Source organism: Hemicordylus capensis, chromosome 12, assembly GCF_027244095.1.
Source record: "Hemicordylus capensis ecotype Gifberg chromosome 12, rHemCap1.1.pri, whole genome shotgun sequence".
Taxonomy (NCBI): domain Eukaryota; kingdom Metazoa; phylum Chordata; class Lepidosauria; order Squamata; family Cordylidae; genus Hemicordylus; species Hemicordylus capensis.
In genome coordinates this window covers 9,750,115-9,773,010 of record NC_069668.1, presented here as the reverse complement: position 1 = coordinate 9,773,010, position 22,896 = coordinate 9,750,115, and the positions used below count along the sequence as shown (strand labels likewise).

Here is a 22,896-nt window from a genome sequence, read left to right as displayed (position 1 = left end):
AACCCAAGTAACTGCTTTTATTGATACCAAGACAGCTTCAGCTGAAAATGAGTCAGAGAGAGCCCGTGCAGGTTACAAACCTAACCAGACCCCAAAGACCATTTGCAAGGTACAGAACACAGTCTTATCTTGTCAAAAGAGACAGGGCTTTCTCTGTGGCTGCCCCGGGGCTTTAGAAGATGGTTCCTGCTGAAATAAGAGCATCTCCTTCTCTGTTTGTTTTCAGGAAGACCCTCAAGACTCTCTTCTTCTCTCGGGCTTTTAATTAGAATTAATTTTAATAATTGGTTTTAAGAACTGTTTTATGCTGTTGTTTTTATTGTCTCATGTATTTTAATCTGTGCTGACTTTTAAATATTTAAAATTTTGTACACCACATAGAGATATACATATCAGTCAGTACAGAAATATGATGAATGGATGAGTGAATAAAACAGGAAGTTACATAATTGCCTGAAGTTGCTTAAACATTTCAAACAGTTAGCTGGACATTTAAAGTTGTGACGTCGAGACGGTGTCAACTCCTGGTGACCACAGAGCCCTGTGGTTGTCTTGAGTAGAATACAGGAGGGGCTGACCATGGCCATCTCCCCGCACAGTATGAGATGAGGCCTTTCAGTATCTTCCGATATCGCTGCTGCCCAATATAGGTGTTTCCCATAGTCTGGGGGACATACCAGCGGGGATTCGAACCAGCAACCTCTTGCTCCCTAGGCAAGTTACTTCCCTGCTGTACCATTAGGTGGAATAGCTGGACATTTACACATATATATTAAACAAGGAAGTTACAGTGACAAATCATATTTACCTTGCATAGTCATAATGCTCTAGACAAAGGATTCTCAACGTTGGGTCCCCAGATGTTACTGGACGTCAACTCCCATAATCCCCAGCCAAAGGCCAATAAGCCTGGGGATTATGGGAGTTGAAGTCCATTATTATTATTATCTCTATTGTTTACACAGTCAGACAGGTGTTATTGACTGGTTTGTTTTATCCAGACATCGAGTCCTTCCCAAGGACCTGGGATGGCTGAATTTTATTGTCAGTTGTTATAGATATCGTCGCAGAATATAGGCTGTTCCCAGTAAAGCTGCTTTTTGTAATTGGCTGATGGTGATTTCTGTGGCCCCGATGGTGTTGAGGTGCTCTTCAAGGTCTTTTGGAACTGCACCCAGGGCGCCAATGACCACTGGGATTATTTTGGTCTTCTTCTGCCACAGCCTTTCAATTTCAATTTGTAGATCTTTGTATTTGGTGATTTTTTTCTATTTCTTTTTCTTCTATTCTGCCATCCCCTGGTATTGCTATGTCGATTATTTTGACTTGTTTTTCTTTCTTCTCGACTACAGTTATATCTGGTGTATTGTGTGGCAGATGTTTGTCTGTTTGTAGTCGGAAGTCCCATAATATTTTTACATCTTCATTTTCAACAACTTTTTCAATTTGATGGTCCCACCAGTGTTTGGCTACAGGTAGCTTGTATTTTTTGCAGATGTTCCAGTGTATCATCCCTGCTACTTGCTCATGCCTTTGTTTGTAGTCAGTCTGTGCGATCTTTTTACAACAGCTGATTAGGTGGTCCACATTTTCATCTGCTTCTTTACAAAGGTGGCACTTGCTGTTTGTAGTGGATTTTTCGACTTTTGCTCTTATTGCATTTGTTCTTAGTGCCTGTTCTTGCGCAGCCAGTACTAAACCCTCTGTTTCTTTCTTCAAGTTGCCATTCTTAAGCCATTGCCAGGTCTTGGTGATGTCTGATTTTCCACTTATATTGTGCAAATATTGACCATGCAGGGGCTTATTTCTCCATTTTTCTGCTCGGTTCTTGACTTGTTCTTTCTTGTAGGCCTGCTTTCTTTGATTGGTGTTGAATAGTTTCATATTATTGAGCATCTGAAATGCATCTTCTTCACTGTCCTTGATATATTCTTCAAGGCCTCTTTTCTCCTCCTCTACTGTTTGATGGACTTGCAGCATTCCTCTTCCACCTGAGCTGCGAGGGAGGTATAGCCTATCGACATCACTGTGGGGGTGCAGAGCATGATTGATGGTCATGATTTTCCTGGTCTTACGATCCAGCGTCTCTAGCTCTGCTTGGGTCCAGTCTATTATTCCTGCAGTATATCTGATAACAGGTATAGCCCAGGTGTTTATGGCCTGTATGGTGTTCCCGCCATTGAGTTTGGACTTGAGGATTTTTCTAACTCTCCTGATGTATTCACTTCCAATTTTTCTTTTAACTTCAGTGTGTGCAATGTTATCAGCCTGGAGAATGCCCAAGTATTTGTAAGGTTCTTTCTCTTCCAGGTTCTTGATCTTGCTTCCATTGGGCAGTTCTATTCCTTCTGTTTTTGTTATTTTTCCTCTTTTCATTATTTATGCAGCACACTTGTCTAGTCCAAATTCCATTGCTATATCGCTACTGAATATACAGACAGTGTTTAGCAGTGATTCGATTTCTGACTGGGACTTTCTATACAACTTCAGATTGTCCATGTACAGCAGATGGTTGATTTGACTTGATGTTTTAGATGTTTGGTATCCGAGGCCTGTTTTGTTTAGTATTTGTGAAAGTGGGGTCATGGCGATTACAAACAACAGAGGGGATAGTGAGTCCCCTTGGAAAATGCCTCTTCTAATGCTAACCTGTCCAAGTGTCTCGCCATTGATTGTTAACTGTGTACTCCACATGCTCATTGCTTTTTTTATAAATATCTGAATGTTTTTGCTGACACCAGCTGTTTCTAAACATTTTAGTATCCATGTGTGAGGCAATGAATCGAAGGCTTTCTTGTAGTCAATCCATGCAACACTTAGATTGGTTTTTCTTCTCTTGCAGTTTTCTAAAATCATTTTGTCAATCAGCAGCTGGTCTTTTGTGCCTCTGGTGTTCGGGCAATTTCCTTTCTGTTCAACTGGAAGCTGTTTGTTAGTTAATAAGTGTTGCATCACTTCATCTGCTATTATTCCAGTTAATAATTTGAACATGGTTGGCAGGCAGGTGATCGGTCTATAATTACTTGGAACTGCACCTTTTGCTGGGTCTTTCATGATGAGATGGGTTTTCCCAGTTGTTAGCCATTGTTCAATATCACCTCCTTGCAAAATGTGATTGAACTCTTTTGATAGTTGTTTATGAAGGCCTGTTAGGTGTTTAAGCCAAAAGCCATGCAGTTCATCGTTGCCTGGCACAGTCCAATTTTTAATTTTCTTTGCTCTTTCACTTATTAATTCTGGTGTTATTATTAGATCTTGCATTTGTTGGTTACATTTTTTGACCTCTTTCATCCAGCCTGCTTTTTTATTATAATCTATTGGATTGTCCCATAATTTCCCCCAGAATTGCACTATTTCTCCTTTATTTGGTGTTTCTATGTTTCTTGCAGTTTCTCCTTCTATGCTTTGGTAGAAACGTCTCTGATTCGACTGGAATTGGAGATTCTGCCTGTGTTGTGTAATTCTGGCTTCGTATCTGCTAATCTTCTTTGACACTGCTATTATTTGCTGCTTTATTATTTCCAGGACTTCTCTAATTTTCCTTGAATCTAGGTGGTATTTTTGGATCAGATAATGTTTGGTGTTTTCATTCTTCAGCTTCTTGTCTTTCATATCTTTCAATTTACTAGCATCTGATCTAAGCCTGGAGATTTTATTTTCTAATCTAATCTTCCATTTAGGTGATATACTACTTTCTTTTTTGACAGGTCCACTGATCTTATATCCGAGCTCTTGTGTTGTTATTTTTGCTGCACTGTACATTAGTTGGTTTGTTTCTTGCAAATTATTGGTTGTTATTTCTGCACGTGCAGCATTGACATCTTTTAATGCCTGAGCAAGTTTTTTTTGGCAACTGTTTTTAGAGCTGGAAGTTGAACCCTGGTGGTTGTTTGGTTCATGTGCTCAGTTATTTTTTGCTTTAGTTCTTGTTGCTTTTCTGTTAAACGGCATTCGGGTTTTTGAGGTGAAGGCAAAGGGGAGGTTGCCTGGTTTTGATTTTGAAACAGTTCAGCAACAGTGGCATCCTCAATTTCCAACACCTCCTCCACCTGCACCTGAGCAACTTCTTCAATTGGTGGTAATTCTTCTTCCATATCTTTTTTTAAATATCTTCCATTTTTAAAAAAACTTTTGTATACCTCCTTGGGGCTATCTTTTAATGAAAGGCGGTATAAAAATGCAAAAATAAATAAATAGATAAAAAATAAATATCTTGAACCTGTGTTGCTCTTTGCAGTTTTTCCAGCTCAACTCCTGTGAATACTTTATTTCTTATTATGAATCTTCTCTGGTCTGCTAGCCTTTTTTCTGTTATTTCTGTATCTGGATGCTTCTCCTTCCAAATTTGGTACATTCTTTTTAAATAACCTCTTCTAGTTGGACTAGACTTGTAATAGCAGATCATTATTTCCTTGTTGGCATTTTTCGTATATTTTTTTCGGTTAAGCGACGTTTCTTCCAGTAACTTTGCCGTCTTCAGCCCTGGTTGCTCAACTGAAGATCCTGAGTCCTGTTGCCCACTTGCCACCAGATGTCCAGGGACTCCAGCACCTGGCGCGGTCCTTGTTGACCCGGGTGGCGACCGATCCGGTATAGATTTATTAAAGTTACGTCTCACCATATTGTTGATGGGAGAGGCACTCTTTGTCTGGCTCCTCTGGTGAGACCTGTCCAGTATGGTTGGACCTCTGGCATAGCTCTCACCTTCCTCAGAGAACACAAGCCCCACAACCACACCAAGGTAGTGCCTCACTGGGGGTTGTTATTTCTTGTTTACATAGTCAGACAGGTGTTATTGACTGGTTTGTTTTATCCAGACATCGAGTCCTTCCAAGGACCTGGGATGCCAGAATTTTATTGTCACTTGTTATAGATATCATCGCAGAATATAGGCTGTTCCCAGTAAAGCTACTTTTTGTAATTGGCTGATGGTGATTTCTGTGGCATGCAGTTCATTGTCGCCTCTTCTAATTGGACTAGACTTGTAATAGCAGATCATTATTTCCTTGTTGGCATTTTTCGTATTTTTTTTGTTTAAGCGATGTTTCTTCCAGTAACTTTGCCGTCTTCAGCCTTGGTTGCTCAACTGAAGATCCTGAGTCCTGTTGCCCACTTGCCACCAGATGTCCAGGGACTGTAGCACCTGGCGCGGTCCTTGTTGACCCGGGCGACAACCGATCCGGTATAGATTTATTAAAGTTACGTCTCACCATATTGTTGATGGGAGAGGCACTCTTTGTCTGGCTCCTCTGGTGAGACCAGTATGGTTGGACCTCTGGCATAGCTCTCACCTTCCTCAGAGCACACAAGCCCCACAACCACGCCAAGGTAGTGCCTCACTGGGGGTTGTTGTTGTTGTTGTTATTATTATTATTATTATTATTATTATTATTTTACATTTTACATCCCGCTCTTCCTCCAAGGAGCCCAGAGCGGTGCACTACATACTTGAGTTTCTCTTTCACAACAACCCTGTGAAGTAGTTAGGCTGAGAGAGAAGTGACTGGCCCAGAGTCACCCAGCTTGTTTTATGGCAGAATGGGGATTTGAACTTGGGTCTCCCCGGTCCTAGTCCAGCACTCTAACCACTACACCACGCTGGCTCACCAACATCTGGAGACCCAACATTGAGAATCCCTGCTCTAGACAGGGTTGGGCAAATTGTTGCTGCCACCACTGTCTGCTAAAGCATTATTCAAATCTCCAGGGACCTTTCCCCCCGAAATCTATTTCAAGCTAAAACCCCAAAGCTAGCTATTTCCTGCCTGCCTGCTAAGCCAGTTGTCTTGTCTCCTTGCAAAGCGTTTCTGCTTAGACAGCTCTAGCATCAAGCTAACTAAATGGCTTCAGTATGGTCAAGCAAGCAAAGCGACCGCCACAATGGGTATACGATGGAGCCACCTTGCGGAAGCTAAACAGGTCTTGGAGGATGAAAACCAACAGAACAAGCAAGGGGCAGGCAGGGAGTGATGCAAGATAACAAGGGAAGGACAGAAGGGAAAGGAAGGGGGAAATGAGAACAGAAGAAGCAAGAAAAACGAAGGTGCCATGTAAAATGCAGGGAGAGAGTAAGAGAAGGCTTGAATAAATATTTTGGACAAAGTTAATAAGGCTGAACAACCGTGGTTAAAGAGCAAACCACCATCAGCCCGCCATCAGACTCCTGCTGGGCGTATCATAAGAACTTTGGAATTTCCAGGCAAATCTGGTTACATTGCTGTAGTTAACCAGCATTTAACCGGGAACACTAACCCTGGTTGACCATAGCAATTAAACAGGATTGCCGCGAAATTCTGGGTTCTCACGGTTTGCTCCATGGGAGCACATGGGGCTGGCTGATCACGGTTAACTCTTTAACCGCAATAGTTATGGTCATGAGAACACGGCCTAAATTTGAAGACAGAAACCAACCAACCAGTATTCATCTATATTTTCTGTTTCTTTTTCTCTTCTATTTCTTTTTTAAGAAGAAAAAGAATCAGGTATTTTTTAATAAGACCTACTTCTTAAACTCCACAGGCCCATCTGCACAGAGACTTTATTTCCCCTGCACAATAAATATATATTTGCACAGCACAAAATGTGCCCATCTGCCTTCTATTTTCTCCTCTCTTTCTTTTGGAAGAAGGAACCTACCGTATTTACCCAAATACAAGACGGCCCTGAATTTAAGGCAAGTCCCTTAAAAAACAAAAGGTAAAACATAGGATGGCACATGTATTTGCCCAAAAGGGACTCTGAATTTAAGAGGACTCTCTGATTTCTATTCTTTATTTGTTTATTTATAATTACCCCACAGGCCCAACTGCACAGAGGCCTGTTTTCCACTGCTCAATATATATTTTTCTTTCCACACAGCACAAAATGAGCCTCAACTGCCCATTTGAATAAAGTGAGAGGAACCTCTATGGAAAATAGGAAGCTGCCATGTACTGAGTCAGACCCTTGGTCCATTTAGCTCTGGATTGTCTACACAGACTGGCAGCGACTTCTCCAAGGTTGCAGACAGGAGTCTCTCTCGGCCACAGCTTGAAGATGCTGCCAGGGAGGGAACTTGGGACCTTCTCCACACAAGCAGGCAGATGCTCTTCCCAGAGCGGGAACAAGGAAAGGTGCCATCGAACATAGGAAGCTGCCATATACCGAGTCAGACCCTTGCTCCATCTAGCTCAGTATAGTCTACACACAGACTGGCAGCAGCTTCTCCAAGGTTTCAGGCAGGAGTCTGTCCCGGCCCTATCTTGGAGATGCTGCTAGGAAGGGAACCTGGACTCAGATCCTATTCCCAGAGCAGCCCCATTCCCTGAGGGGAAGATCTTCCAGTGCTCATGCATGTAGCCCCCCATCCAAATGCAAACCAGGGCATACCCTGCTTAGCAAAGGGGACAAGCATGCTTGCTACCACAAGACAAGACAAGACAAGCATGCTTGCTACCACAAGATAAGAACACTGTTCCTATGTTCTCATAGGAACATAGGAAGCTGCCATATACTGAGCCAGCTCTCCTCCCCAGAGCCTGTGCCAGACCCACCTGGAGTTTCCAGATGCTCTTGCTTTCCTGGGCGATCTTGTTGACTGTCTCCCCCATCAGGGCGATGAGCATGTTGAGGAGCAGGATGTAGGTGAGGATGACGTAGAGCACCAGCAGACTGACGAAGACGGGCTTGAAGTGATAGTTCTCCGTGAACTCCAGGTTGCCCATCCCGATGGTGAACTTGAAGAGCTCCAGGCAGGTGGAATAGAGGTTGTTGTAAGAGCGCAAGTGGCGCTTGGTCGGGCAGCAGGAGCAGATGCTGCCTGTCTGGTTTGGGTCCTGCCCCTCGTCGTCCTCCTCAATGAGGGTCACCACGGCTGTTGGGAAACACAAGGTTGCAGCAACACACATCAAGAAGCTTTTCACAGCAAATAAGTTTTCAGATCTTTTTTAAAAAAATAAACAAAACCTCTAAGCAAAGGAGCGTGGTGAAGTGAGGACCGCCTTGAGGTGGTTTTAATCTCAACCTTTCAAAAAGTCTTTAAAAGGCGCATCTGTTCACCCAGGCTTTTAAATTCAATGTTATTTTAATAGTAACAGGGCTCTAAAATATTGTTTTTGAAATTTTACATGGTTGGAATGTTTTAACTTTTCCTGTGATTTATTTTGTTTTAACTAATGTTTTAACCTTTTCTGTTGTTTATTTTGCTTGGCTGTAAACCGCCTGGAGACACAAGTTTTGGGCCATATAAAAATATGTGAAGGAAGGAAGGAAGGAAGGAAGGATAGAATTTAACAATAAATAAGCTCTTCTGGGAGGGCATTCTGGAACTGAGGGGCCAAAACCAAAAAGGCCCTGCCTCTTGGCACAGCCCATCCCGCTCCCAACAGCCACTCAGTTACCTGTTGAAAACCCCAGATGGAACAGCAGGTAGACGACAATGAAGCGGCACAAGTCCCTCAGCATCATCTGCGGTGGGGTGGGCAGGGGGTGAGAGCACAAGAGGGGGAGAACAGAAGCCACCAGTGGCCATTAGCACACAGCCCACCAGAAGACAGGCCCTGTGTTCCCGCAGCCTCGCAGCTCTTGTAGAGGGAGTCGTAAACCCCACCGGATAACAGCTCTCCACAATACCCCCAGAGCGCTTAAAGAACTCAGTGTGTGAGGTGCCCCCTCTGAGATGGAAAAGGAGATCAGACAACAATGATTTATTGTTAGTCTCTTGTCACCCCCAGCCACAATTTGTTATGGTTGAGGCGGCAACTCCTGCCAGCCACAGTCATTGGGACTACAACTCCCATCATCGCCTGGCACATGAAATCCAACCACGGCAGGAAGCCTCGGGTGGGCCATGCCTGAGCTAGACAGGCTTGAATGCAGTCCGCGAGGTGGCTTCTTCATTAGATGAGCCGCAGATCTGCACAAACACACGCACACACACCCCTAGGTAGTTTTGGAGCCTGGACTTAAAGGCCTTTAGGGGCCACCGCTCCCCTGCAAATTAAGCATCATCCTGCTCCACTGGGTGACCACACCACCTGGGACAGATTAAAGAAGAACAAAGCAACATAGGAAGCTGCCATATACTGAGTCAGACCCTTGGTCCATCTAGCTCAGTATTGTCTTCACAGACTGGCAGCGGCAGGCAGGAATCTCTCTCAGCCCTATCTTGGAAATGCTGCCGGGGAGGGAACTTGGAACCTAGATACTCTTTCCAGAGCGGCTCCATCCCCTTAAGGGGGGATATCTTACAGTGCTCACACTTCTAGTCTCCCTTTCATAGGCAACCAGGGCGGATCCTGCTTAGCTAAGGGGACATGTCATGCTTGCGACCACAAGACCAGCTCTCCTGGGAAGAGGATTTGGGGGGCCCCAGAGGCTGCGGAGGCCCTGGACTTCAGCCCCAAAGTCCAGGGATAAGAACACCTCCACACCTGCACACCTGCAGTCCAGACTGACCTTCTCCAGCATGACCGAGTAGATCCCCATCTGCTGGAAGCCGCGGGTGTAATACAGCAGGTTGGTCCAGCCGATCGCCAGGGAGAAGACCACGAAGACCACGTAGTGCTCTTGCCCACAGAAGTACAGCACGACAGCCCCCAGGAGGAGCAGCGAGTGGAGGAAGCTGGAAGGAGGAGAGGGCGGCGGGAGGGGGGGATGGCGTCAGCAGGCCAGAGGGGGGAGCCAAATGTCTCAAGTGTGTGTGTGTGGGGGGGCTCTTCTGTACATGCAGGCTGTCCTGCCTGGCAATTGGACAGGTTTTGCCCTGCTTGGCAATTAGAAATACCAGACGTTTCCCTTTGGAAACCGGGGGGCGTGGGGGGGGAGGCGTGGGCAGGGACCAAGTGGAACATAGGAATCGGCCATATACAGAGTCAGACCCTTGGTCCATCTAGCTCAGTATCATCTAGACCAGGGATTCTCAACGTGTGGGTCCCTAGATGTAATTGGATTTCAACTCCCATAATTCTCAACCAAAGGCCACTGGGGCTGGGGATTATTGGGAGTTGAAACCCAATAACATCTGGGGACCCAACGGTTGAGCATCCCTGGTCTAGACGGACCAAGGTTCTGACTTAGTAGGAGGCGGCTTCCTACATTTCATTAGGAAGAGGCCAGCAGGTGTGCTGCAAGAAAGGTGACTTGTAAAAAACCCAAGGGGAGGCTTACAAAAGGGCTTCACTGTAGCTGTCTGTGAGGAATGCCTTCAGAGATGGGCGTCTCTGCTGGAAATACTTGATCTGCAAAAGGCAGGAAGACAAGGAGGAGGGCGTGAAAAATGGATTCGCACTCACAGAGAGCAGCGAGGCAACGTGAACCAGTGTGTGGAGTCATGGCAGAAACTCTGACAAAGGCTCTTACCCCTCTGAAAAAGAAATAGGCGCCTCCCAGAACGCTCAGGCTTTCTCCGGTGATGCGGAAATATTCACCGGTCGTCTGATTAAACGCGAAGGGAGGCTGTGGAGGAGAAGGGAAGCGCCGTCAGGGAGACAAAACGCTTGGGATCTGGTTTCGACATCTATATGAGTCGCTAGAGCACCCTCTGTTGTTAGGACTGCGTTGGAATTCCTTATTTATCTCGCACTAACAATCATTATGAAATATAAATAAGAAGTCTGCATTGCAATACACAATGCTCGACTTGTTTTTATTTTTAAACACATACGCTGCTGTTCCCAAAGGCCACAAAGTAGCATAAGACATAATTAAAACAATAAAATAAAACTGCAAAAAAACCCCAACAACCCCAAATTAAAAACAAAAGAAAACTGTAAGAGATCAGAAACAGCAGCACCCCTGGCTCAACAGTGCCCCAAAGACGGGCATCTGCCCCTAAGGACTAACATATTAATTAGTTAATTAATCTATGCCGGTCTATGACCATAATAAAGATTGATTGATTGATTAGTAAATTAATCAAATTAATTTAGCAGCAACAGGTCTTGGATATCAAGTGCTGCTAGCAATTCTGGAGAGGCCATGAAACAGGAGTAACTTTTCCTCCCTCCAGCAGTGCACAGCTGCACAACAGACAGAAATGCAGCAGGGAAAGTGTGTCCAAGCACACACAGCTTTCCCTGCTGAGTTTCTGCCTCTTAAACGGCAGCTAAAGGCACAGGAACACTGCAAGAAAAAGAGAGGGAAGCTGGAGAAGCCTGCCTTCTGATCAGAGGTGCACCTTGGTCATTTTGGAGCCTGGACCTAAAGGCCTTCGGAGGCCCCCACCGCAAGTTTAGCAGCACACACACACACACACACACACAAAATTTTTAACACGTGGGTTCTTGAGGGCACAAACAGCAACTGAAGTCACACACATGTAAGAACATCAAACAGGGATCTTGATGCAAAAATGAATTAGCAGAAACGTTTCAACCCACAACTTAACACTCCCCCCCCCCCATATTTCTTTCCCCGCTCTGTCTCTGAAGTGGAGGTCACGTTCGGCCGCTCAGTGCAGGTCACAGTCACACTTGGCCCCCCAGTGCAGTGCAGCGACACCACTCAGGACAGACTAAAGAGGATTTGGGGGCCCCCCCCGGGGGTGTGGAAGCCCTGGACTTCGGGCCCGGAAGCAGAGGGGAAAGCGCCTCTGCTCGTGATAATAGCTGCATTTGCTAGCAAGTGTAACTCCAAGCATTGTAGGGTGTGAGAAGCAGGGAAAGTGCTTCTCTTCCCTCCCCGGGAATCTTCCATCTCCAGCAGGCAACTCAAGAGTAATTCTGGAGATCTTGATGAGTGTGGTGAAAAAATCTTGGAACGGATGTTGGGGGGGGGTGGGGGTGGAATTCTCCAGCAGTAGCGTCAGCCTGAACGGGCCATCCCCACTGAAGGATGAGAACGTCCCCTCACCTTCCCGTGTTTCCTCGTGGGCCGGTAGTAGGCGGCAACGGTCAGGATGAGGATGTGCGTGGCATAAACGATAAAGTTCAGGTAGAAGAGGTGCTTGACAAACCGGTCCCACTTGTCCTGCAGAAGCTGATTCAGGGGCTCCACCAGAAGCATCTCGTGACGGTTCTGCCGTGGGGGAGAAGAGACACCACAGGGACCTCCCTTCCATGCACAGAACCCAAAGGCCCTTTGGGCCACCCTCATCCATCGGATGAAAACCGCAACTGCCAAGTCTCAAGCTGAGGATCAGGGCCCAAGTGCCCTGCCTACATGTCCGAAGACTGGATCCCACCCGCCAGGTGCTGGGCACGGCCAGAGGCGTATCTAGGGAAAATAGTGCCTAGGGCAAGCACTGAAATTGCGCCCCCTGTCCAAACATCTGACACCCATCTTTTAGATAACTTTACTATATCAGCTGAAAAATAAAAGTCAAGCTCGTTAATCTTTTAAAATTTCAAAAACTATTTAGCAGTGGATGTAGCCAGACCAAAAAATGCTGGAAAACTACCAATTTCAGTATGCTGGGGCTCATGAAATACCCAAATACTATTTGGCGGTGTACATGGAAAACTAAACAGAAGTGCCTGTTTAATTCTCTACTATGCATTGTAGCATCACCATTACATCAGTTTTAAAAATAAATGGAGAATTTGGCTTTTCCCAGATACTCTGGAAATAATTAAAGGATATGCAGAGTAAAATGTGTCACTGCTTGGAATATATTCTAGTCTTTCAGAAAGACAGTTAAAATGAGAGAAAGAGAGCAAGAAACTCCCAGTGGGCCTTAATATTAAGGATTTCACACTGATTCAAAGAGAAACTCACCATTAATAGCCATATTATTAAGACACCACATTTAACTCACTTATCATAAGAAGCAAAGTAAGAGCAAATGAATACAATCCTAGCTCATAAGCTTCAGCTCAGTATTCACAAGCCCTGATTCTCTGTACATAGTGCCAATCTGAATATGTGTACAGTGACTTATATTATATTAAATTAATTTTTTTTTAACCTGCAGCTCCTTCGGGGCGCTTCCTATAGGCTGTGGGAGGGGGGCATCTGCAAAGGTTACCCCTCCCACCGCTAGCCTCTAGGGCCTCGCAGAGACCATTTGAGCATGTGCAGTGGCCATTTTTAAAAATAATTGGTTTGGTTTTTTTTTAAATGGCTGCTGAAAACAAAATGGCCACCGTGCATGCTCAAATGGCCTCTGTGAGGCCTGGCATGGCCTAGGGCCTCACAGAGGCCATTTGAGCATGTGCAGTGGCCATTTTGTTTTTGGTGGCCATTTTAAAAAAAAAATTAATTTTAAGAATTTGCGCCCCCCCTTCAAGTGGTGCCCAGGGCACATGCCCTGCCTGCCCTACCCTAGATACGCCCCTGGGCACGGCTCTTAGATCCTTGGTGTTGTGCACCCATTTAGACTGAGCTGGGCCTGCATGGATTCAGCCCTTCGGCTGTTGTCGGACTACAACTCCCATCATCCCCAGCCACAGTGGCCAATAGTCAGGGGTGATGGGAGTTGTAGTTCAAATCGACAGAAGGGCCCTGCGCTTGAGGTACGATGCAGCCATTCGGAGATTTCATTTCTAGTGACTCCGAGGAGGAACCAGACGGTGAAGGAAGACAACATCAGAAGAATGGAAAAAGCCGCCTTCAAGAGGCAAAAACAGAGAGTGAGATTATTATTATTATATAAATTTATATCCCGCTCTTCCTCCAAGGAGCCCAGAGCGGTGCACTACACACTTGAGTTTCTCTTTCACAACAACCCTGTGAAGTAGGTTAGGCTGAGAGAGAAGTGACTGGCCCAGAGTCACCCAGCAAGTCTCATGGCTGAATGGGGATTTGAACTCAGGTCTCCCTGGTCCTAGTCCAGCACTCTAACCACTACACCACGCTGGCTCTTTACCGAGGACAGACTCCAGTAAGCAGTAATGGTTTCCGGCAGTGGGAACCTGCATCTATTGCCTCTAAACACTCATGTAATGAAGAGCAGGATACAGATCTCAAAATAAAAATAAAATATGAAATGTTGTATGGGACCTCAGCTTTATTTTTAACTGAGTTGGTAAGGGACGATTGAAAACCCATCTTCTTAGAGAGGTTTTTCTGTTTGTATTTCTCTCTCTGTTCCAGTAAATTCTCAACCTGTAAATCGGATTTGAACTGCCGTCTAGTTCTGAACTGAATGTGCTTCATTTTATATTGTTTTCTCCGTTTTATGGTCTTTGCGAGCACGCTGAGCCGTAGTGTGTCCTGGAAGGGCAGGATAGAAGTGTTCTAAACAAGTATTTCCACTTCCAACTAATTATGGAAAAGGAAACGTTTGTGTGGAAGCAACCAAGGCCATTGTGGTTCTTAAACAGGCCACTAATGGTCTGAAGAAAAGCGTGAATGAATTCACAGAAGCAGAGTAGTTTAGAGGCTGCTGCACCCAACTGGAATTCTCTGCTGCCATTTCTTTCTCCTCCTGGGAACATAGGAAGCTGCCTTCTATGAGTCAGACCCTTGGTCCATCTTGCTCAGGATTGTCTGCATAGACTGACAGCAGTTTCTCCTAGGTTGCAGGCAGGAATCTCTCCCAGTCCTATCTTGGAGATGCTGCCAGGGAGGGAACTTGGGAGCTTCTGCATGCAAGCAGGTCTTTATTTTATTTTTACATTTATATCCCACTGTTTCCTCCGAGGAGCTCAGAGCAGTGTACATGGTTATGTTTATCCTCACAATGACCCTGTGAGGTAGGTTAGGCTGAGAGATACATGACTGGCCCAGAGTCACCCAGTGAGTTTCATGGTTGAATGGGGATTTGAACTCAAGTCTTCTCTGTCCTAGTCCATTACGCTATGCTTCCCAGAGCTGCCCCATTCCCTAAGGGGAATATCTTTACAGTGCTCACATATGGTCTCCTATTCAAATGCAAACAAAAGCAGATCCTGCTTAGCAAATGGGGCAATTCATGCTTGCTACTAGGGATTCAATTCAGCATTGATCCAAACCCACCAACCTCTTCAGGGGGTTCGAAGTTAAAAAAAAAAAACTTACTTCAAACCCGCCCACCTGAACCGGAGGGGGGGAGGGGGGATTCCGAGGGGTGCAAAACCAAATTGGCCTGGTCCAATCCGAGTTTGATTCGGACTCGAACCAAACCAGGACAACTGGTTTTGTGCACACTGCTACTTGCTACCACAAGGCCAGCTCTTCTTCCTATTGATTATAGGGTTATCAATAATCAATCGATTATTGATTATCACACCCTATTCTCAGTATGCAGAAAAATACACCATCAAAAGGCACACGGTGAAAGGAAAGACAGGAGCTAGTGGTGACAAGCATGAGCTAGGAGCCCCAAGGCTGGTTCAATGCCGATCCAGCCACGCTCTCCCAGGCGGTGCTCAAAGAAGCCTCTGACCAGCAGCAAGACGCGCAAGTGGAGAAAGTTTCCGCACTCACCGGCGTCTCGCTGCTGTAGGCAATGATCTCGAGGACGGAGTTTTTCTCGCAGGTGTCGATGCTGGAGAGGTCATAGAGCGACGAGTGGACCGGCCCGTAAGCCCATTCGGTGAACTTCCGGGAGAGGTGACGGCACTCCGGCTCCTTCATCTCTCGCCGGAGGATGTAGGCAAAGATCTGGTGGCAAAGGAAGCAGAATCAGGAAGGCTCGGAGCTCCAGGGGCAAGGAAGAACCGGAGCTGGACGAGAGGCAGGAAATGGGGGAGCAGGAACCCGCCTGAACAGGCAGGAGGGGACGCTTGGCGGGTGGAAAAGTGAAGCGGGCCTTCTCCACTTTCAACCCAGAAAACAGGAGGACACTGCCTTGCAACACTTCTGGGAGGCAGGCCGGTATTACCCCCATATTCTAGGAAGAGGGGAGGCAACCATACTGGGGTTTATGGGGGAAGCTGGCTTTATGGCTACCATTTATAGAATACTTTCCCACAAAAAGGTAAGAACAAATGAAGATGGCCCCCTGTCCCCAAAGGACTCACAATCTTAGAAGAAACACAAGTGAGTGAGCCACTGGAGGATTTATTCACTCAGGCTTTTAATCAGGATTATAGCTTTGATTTTTAATATGGGGTTTCAACTTTTTAATGTCTTAAATGATTTTAATGGTTAACTGGTTGAATGTTTTAATTGCAAACTGCCCAGACGCACAAGTTTGGGGCGGTATAGAAATATTTAAAGAATAAAATAAAATAAATGTTGTGCAGGGGTTGGAGAGGGCCAGTTCCCCCCCCCCCCCGCTAAAGATAAAAGAGACTATACCTAATTATACCTAATCAGAGCCTTGGTCCATCTAGCTCAGCATTATCTATACTGGCTGGCAGCGGCAAGGTTCCAGGCAGGAGTCCTTCCCAGCCCTACCCGGAGAGGCTGCCAAGGATTGAACCGGAGACCTTCTGCATGCAAAGCAGATGCTCTGCCACTGAGCTATGCCCCCCCACCCCCCGCCAATACAGAAACACAGCAGACTGTTGCCAACTGAGTCAGACCCTTGGTCCCTCTAGCTCAGGATTGTCTACACTGACTGGCAGCAGCTTTCCAAGGTTGTAGGCAGGAGTCTGCCCCGTCTCCTTAGAAGTCGCATCCGCAGAAACACAGAAAGCTGCCGCCTATGGCTACAAGGAGCAGGCCCACTCCTGAGAGAAGCCCGGGCTACCTGTATCTTCCCGGTCTCAACCGCCAGAGTCAGCGGGGCCAGGCCCCTGCGGTTGGTGATCTCCTCCAGCTTGAGGGTGGGGTGGCACCTGGCCCCCAGGATGAGGATGTCGTTGTACATCTTGGTGACAAACTTGGTGTTGTCGTCCGTGTTGTCTGCCACCTCCACCAGGGCGTGGAGCACGGTGTTGCCCATGGAGTCCTGAGCGGCGATGTTGGCCTGCTGGTAGGGGTTCTCCAGCAGATACTTCACGATGTTGAGCTGGTTGGTGCAGGCGGCCAGCGAGAGAGGGAGCTCCCCTAAGGGAACACAACAACACAGACATCGGGGCTCAGCCATGCGCTCCGGGGCCCCGCCTCCGGCCCCCACTCTGATTCGGGCCCGCCTCCCTAACAGCTAGAGGCACAGCTCTCCAGCAGCCTCGCTGGCAATGTGTGGCTGGACTACAACTCACACCATCCCTAGCTACTAAATTGTGACTGGGGGTGATGGGAGTTGTAGTCCAGTAATGTCTGGAGGCCTCATGTTGCTTTTCATCATCTTTTCTATTGTCCACAATGGGCACTGGGGAGAAAGAGAAAGTTGGCAAGGGGATTCCTCTTGGTTTCCCCCTCTGGTTTGTTTTCTCTCTCTCTCTCTGCCCTGCCTCAAACAGGGTCTCCCCCTCCTCTTCCTGCCTGCTGGATGCATTTTAAAAAACCTTTTCCCTCCTCCCTTGTTCTGCTCTCTGTCCAATGAGAGACACAGGCTTCTTGCCAAGTGTGTGACCTGACCGGCCCTCTCCACCCCCAGCACAGCATCCCTCCAGTGGCTGTTGATGGTGAGCCCTTTGGGGACAGGGAGTCATCTTTATTTTAGTGGTGTGTGTCAGTGGATATCTTCGTAAACTGCTTTGGCAACTTCTGTTGAAAAGTAGCATATAAGTATTCTCCGGCATCGTCCGAACTTGCGTTTTCGGTGGCATAGAAACGTATTAAATAAATAAATAAATAAATCCTTGACAAATCTTTACAAGCATTTGGACCTCAAATGTCTCCCAAGAGACTCTTAATGGACTTGGTTCTTCTCACACGTTTGCTCTAATATAATTGGGATCACTGAAATCCCTTCCCTACAACCCTATCCCATTCCAAGTAGTTCTGGGAGCAGAGAGAGAGAGAGAGAGAGAGAGGAAGGGAGGGAAGGAGGAGGGAGGGAGGGAGACAGACGACTGAACAACAGGGAAATGAAAACATTTGGAAACCGCTATCTAAAACACATGGAGGCTATTCACACAAGCGTGCAAAACTGGGCTAAGGGAGCTCAGCCCGGTTTTGTACGTTCGTGTGTACCACCAGGATCGGGCCTGATCCCAGCGGCTTCACAGCGGCAAACCCACCTATGTAGCCTACCTCTAAAATGAGGTCAAGGGTGCAAGCACTCCCTTAACCTTGTTTCCAACCTCATTTTTTTTCCTTGCAGCCGGGGCTGGCACAATCGGGGCGGGGGGAATCCCAGTAATGCACAGTGCATTATTGGGGGTGGGGGGGCACCCCGGCACCCCGATCCTGGAGCGCACCAGGAGCAGCTGCTCATCTGGGTGGGCAATCCACTCGCCCGCCCAGAGACTGAGCACCAATCGTCTGCAGGGGGAAGGCAAGTTCAGCCCTCCATCCCTGCAGACCACTCACGAGCTCTTCTCACAGATTGTGAGAAGAGCTCTATGGTGGGTTTTTTTTTTTTTTTAATTTACTCTTGAGTATACCCAAGATCAGGCTTTGCCATGAATCTTTGCCTTCCCCCTCTCCAGAGCCTGAAATGGCTCTACTGTTTCGGAGACGAATGAACAGGAAAGAATCGGTCCAAGAACAGAGTTAAGAGATCCTTTCTTCACAAATATGACAACAGGCCACCCTGGATGACACCCTGAAGTGGCTGTTGTCGAGATATGGGGAAGGAGCGTGAGCAGGCATGCCTTCTTCCTGCCTGGTGCATCTCCTAATTCCTTTGTGGTCGGGAGATGGTGCTTGCATGTTCAGGGTATTATGCAAACCAGCCCAGAGGAAGAAGTGGCCAGATCTGTTGGCCTGACCCTGACCTGAGACCCAATAGCAGCCAATTTTAAAACGCTGGTTTTAAAAGGAGGGTTTTCAGATTCTTTTTAACACTAATGAGCCAGCGTGGTGTAGTGGTTAGAGTGCTGGACAAGGACTGGGGAGACCCGAGTTCAAATCTCCATTCAGCCATGAGACTTGCTGGGTGACTCTGGGCCAGTCATGTATCTCTCAGCCTAACCTACCTCACAGGGTTGTTGTGAGGAGAAACTCAAGTATGTAGTACACCGCTCTGGGCTCCTTGGAGGAAGAGCACGATATAAATGTAATAATAATAATAATAATAATAATAATTATTATTATTATTATTATTATTATTATTATTGAGCGGGCATTCTGAGATGCAGGAGAACCTCTGAGGGGGCATCCCTGCAGAGACAGGGCCTACGGCAGTGCTGAGAAAACCCTGCCCCCAAGATCTGTGGGGCTGCATTCTGCTACCTGGAACCCTACCAAAATAAAATCCGGGCCTCCCTTTGATCTTCTGGAAGAACTCCCCGTGGGCTCTCGCATGGACGTCCGCTCCGTTCTTGACCAGGAGGTTGACCAGGTATATGTTCCGTCTCTCGATGGCGATGTGGAGCGCGGTTTGACCTATGGAGGCGTCAGGCAGGCACAGACAGAAAGCACCTTGAGACCGTGGATGCAATGATTCCCACCCCACCGTGAATCAACACACAGAGCTGTTATCCAGCTTTCAAGGGGCCATTAACTGTATTCCTTTGAATAAATTCGGAGACTGGGACGGCCATCCTATGCAGGCATTCTTGGGAAATCCTGGCTGCGGCCATTCCTTTTTAGAAACAAACGCCGAGGCTGGCAATTTGTCTTCGAGAGAAGAAATGCCGCTTAGGAGACCAGCTGCTCATTGGGGGCCGAGGTGCTATGAGCAAAGATCACTGTGCCTTTCCCTGGGGTGGGGTAGGGGCCTACGAGGGCCCTATTCTGGCTTTCCAAATCCAGGTGCCTAATTTTCAGATTGGCTTGAAAATAATTTCTGAGCAGAGTAGTGACTGCACATTCTGCCCCCAAAAGTCTGCTTCTACAAGGGCTAGAGTTTAGATTTTTTTTTTTTTTTTTTTAAGGAAGCTAAAATCTGGGCAAATCTGGGCGGGCTAAGCAGTCTGGGCAAGATGCTTAAAATCCGGGGGAAACCCAAAATTTGGGGGGGCATGACAACTCGGGGTTGGGGGGCAGAACATGCAGGCCCTTTGGGGAGTGGGGTGGGGGTGGGAAGGACGACATCTTCAATTCTTACTCCAATTCGCAGGACTTCAGGAGTGCAATACAAGAGGGCGAGGAGGAGGAATTGGCAGGGCTATATTCTGGCACTGTTTATGCGCCCGCCAAGGACTGGGGCCCCACTGAGGTCTGCCTCGTGGGTGCACTAGCGCCACCACAATGGAGTGGGGAGACTATAAAACGGAGACGCCTCCACCCTCTGAGTCTATGAGACTGGTGGTCCTCCGGCGCCCTCCTCACCCTTGTAGTAGCTGTCGGTATACTCCGCATTCACAAACTCCTTCAGGTTGTCGGTCTTCTCTGCCACCTCCATCAAGAGCGGGATGGTGTCGTTCCGGCTGTCGTGCAGGTTCAGCATGGCCTTCAGCAAGCACGTCTTCCCAGTGTCCGGCTCTGAAAGCACGGATGTCATCACAGCCGGCAGGCTGTGGAGGAGGGCATGATCCGGCCCCCGGAATGGCTCTGGGGCCGATGGATCCCCACCACCACTGCCGCTGCCACCCTCTGCATCACCCGCTTCCGTCACTTCCCCCCATGCAAATCCAGGGGCAGGTAGGGGCCACTGAATTATTTCCTCCCTTGGCCGATTCTTTTCCTTACAGAACGTAGCGGCTTATTCGCGCGCAGGAGCCAAGAGGCAAAATTGGAGCAAGCAGCTGAAGGAAGGAGCTCTGCAAAGGCCTCTGCTGCTGTTCATGCTGGAGAAGAGAGGGTTAAGGAGCCCTTTGTGCCCCTAGAGGACTAACTGAATGACATAAGGGGATGACTCTGCCAAGGCCTCTTCTACAGTTCCCTTGGGAGGCAGGTAGTCAAAGAGCCCTTTGCCTGCATCTTGTGTCATTACGAGAATGACTGAATAAGAGAAGTGCTCTGCCACTATTGCTGTTTACACTGGGGAGGAGAAGGTTAAGGAGCCTTTGGCCCGTGTCTTTACATGAATGACATAATAAGACAAGGCCTCTGCCAAGGCCTCAGTGGTGTTCCTAGTGTGGGGAAGGAGCTTAAGGAGCTCTCTAAGGAAGGGTGGTCTGTGGCTCCGTGGTGGAGCAACTGCTTTGCACGCAGAAGGTCCCAGGTTGACTCCTTAGCAGCATCTCCAGGTAGGGCAGGGAAACAAAGGCATCTGCAGGACTTTTCTCAGGGAGCCAGGGCAAAGACTGAAATCCCACATGAACTTACCTGTGAATCTGGCTCCATCCAAGGAAGGGGGCAAGTGCCCCCTCTTGCCCTCCTCTCAGGGTACCCATGCTAGGAAAGACCCCTGCCTGCCTCTCGGAAGGCTGCTGCCAGTCAGTGTAGGCAATACTGAACTAGATAGACAAAGGGTCTGACTCAGTAGAAGGCAGCTTCCACTCAGGCGGAGATCGGACTTTAGCTCAGCAATAAAGTGCATCTGCTTTGCATGCAGAAGGTCCCAGGGAGGGCTGGGAGAGACTCCTGCCTGAAACCTTGGAGAGCTGCTGCCAGTCAGAGCAGTCAGCACTGAGCAAGCTGAGCCAAGGGTCTGACTTAGCATAAGGCAGCCTCCTAAATTCCCAGGAGTCAGTGGGCCGGCCCTTGCTGAATTTAAAAAACGCATCGCCGTCAGTTGGGGCTTTAGATCTCCTCTGTGGTTTCGGGAGGGTATCCTCCAGGCTTCCCAAAGGGCGTCCCCATTTCAGACCCCAGCAGGTTCCCGAGGCCCGGCCGGCCTTACCTTTGAACTCGTCATCAGTCAGGCGTTTCGTCGTCTGCAGCAGATAGAGCAGAAGGTCATCCAGCTCACTGGGATCGCCATGGGCCACCGCGTCGAAGAGCCTCCTCCGGTCATACAGCTTGAATGTCTTCTCGACACGCGCACCGATGGAAGCGGTGGACACCAGCCTGCCAGGGGAAAGAGGGAGTCTGGGGGACTAAAATGCAGAGCTCCGAGACTCCTGCTCTGAATGACTCCCCCTCCCCGTCCCCAATCTCCTGTCTCCAGCTTCCCAGATGTTGTTGACTACAACTCCCAGAATCCTCAGCTGCAATAGCCTTTGCTTGGGGATTCTGGGAGTTGTAGTCCACAACGTCTGGGAATCCCTGTGAGAGGGGACACTGCCAGTCAGTGCAGATAGTCCTGAGCTGGATGGACCAAGGGTCTGACTCAATAGATGCAGCAATCCTAGGTTTTTATTTTATTTCTATTCATTGTTAAATGTATATACCGCCTTTCATTAAAAACAATCCCAAGGTGGTTTACAACAGTTAAAAAACATATAATAAAAATGACAGTTAAAAGTATTAAGCTACAAATATGAAAACAAATCTGATTTAAAATATATAATATACAAACAAAAACTATTAACCCAGCCCTGAGAGAGGATTGTAAACTCCGTGGAGGCAGAGAGCGGTCTTTTAACAGCCACTGTGTATATGGCACCTGATACATAGTGGCTGACGTCCAGACTAATCCGAACGGCAATATATTTCAACTTCAGTGGAAATCAGGACGAAACATAAAATGAGAAAAACCACACAACACACACAATATTCTTAGCGCCATCTGCTGGCAAGCCACAGCAAACATAGACTAAACTGGGATTTCCACCCACCCCCCCACCCCCAAGTTAGAATTAAAAAAGTTCGATAAATTACATTTTATTCACAGACTGCCTCAGACTGACAGATGATGGTGCTAAGAACATTAGGCAGCCCCCAGCCACATCCAGTGGATTTCTCATTTGGGGGGCCCAATTGGCGCTGAAGTGGGAGAATACATCAGCATCTGGAAGAGCACCTTCTTTGGGGACCCTGAAACTAGGATTTGGGGTTTGTTTATTTTAAAGAGTGCGGCAGCGACAGCCTGACCCACAACTAGCAGAAGCAGCAATCCTAGGAAGCAAAATTTCCTTCCTCTGCATAACATATAGAGGGTTGCTGAATGCAGCCTTTTCAGTTTTCTGCTCTTGAACCGTAATAAATACGATCTGCATCAGTCACTCCCAGCACAGACTTTTGGTGGCTACTCAGGGACGGGCCTTCTCCGCTGCTGCCCCGAGGCTTTGG

At 47.5% G+C, this 22,896-nt stretch overlaps 1 protein-coding gene across 1 annotated transcript in view; it reads right to left on the bottom strand.

Moving 5' to 3' along the window:
* Positions 1-22,896, bottom strand: part of TRPV1 (transient receptor potential cation channel subfamily V member 1) — a 29,254-nt gene that overhangs the window by 5,685 nt on the left and 673 nt on the right. The window contains exons 2-12 of the mRNA XM_053274713.1: positions 21,566-21,732; positions 20,110-20,262; positions 19,081-19,221; positions 16,535-16,833; positions 15,325-15,501; positions 11,830-11,994; positions 10,339-10,434; positions 10,147-10,217; positions 9,436-9,601; positions 8,379-8,445; positions 7,533-7,852 (exon numbers count right to left, since the gene is read on the bottom strand). Coding sequence (XP_053130688.1) covers positions 7,533-7,852; positions 8,379-8,445; positions 9,436-9,601; positions 10,147-10,217; positions 10,339-10,434; positions 11,830-11,994; positions 15,325-15,501; positions 16,535-16,833; positions 19,081-19,221; positions 20,110-20,262; positions 21,566-21,732 — 1,822 coding nt within the window. The remainder of the gene's footprint in view (positions 1-7,532; positions 7,853-8,378; positions 8,446-9,435; positions 9,602-10,146; positions 10,218-10,338; positions 10,435-11,829; positions 11,995-15,324; positions 15,502-16,534; positions 16,834-19,080; positions 19,222-20,109; positions 20,263-21,565; positions 21,733-22,896) is intronic.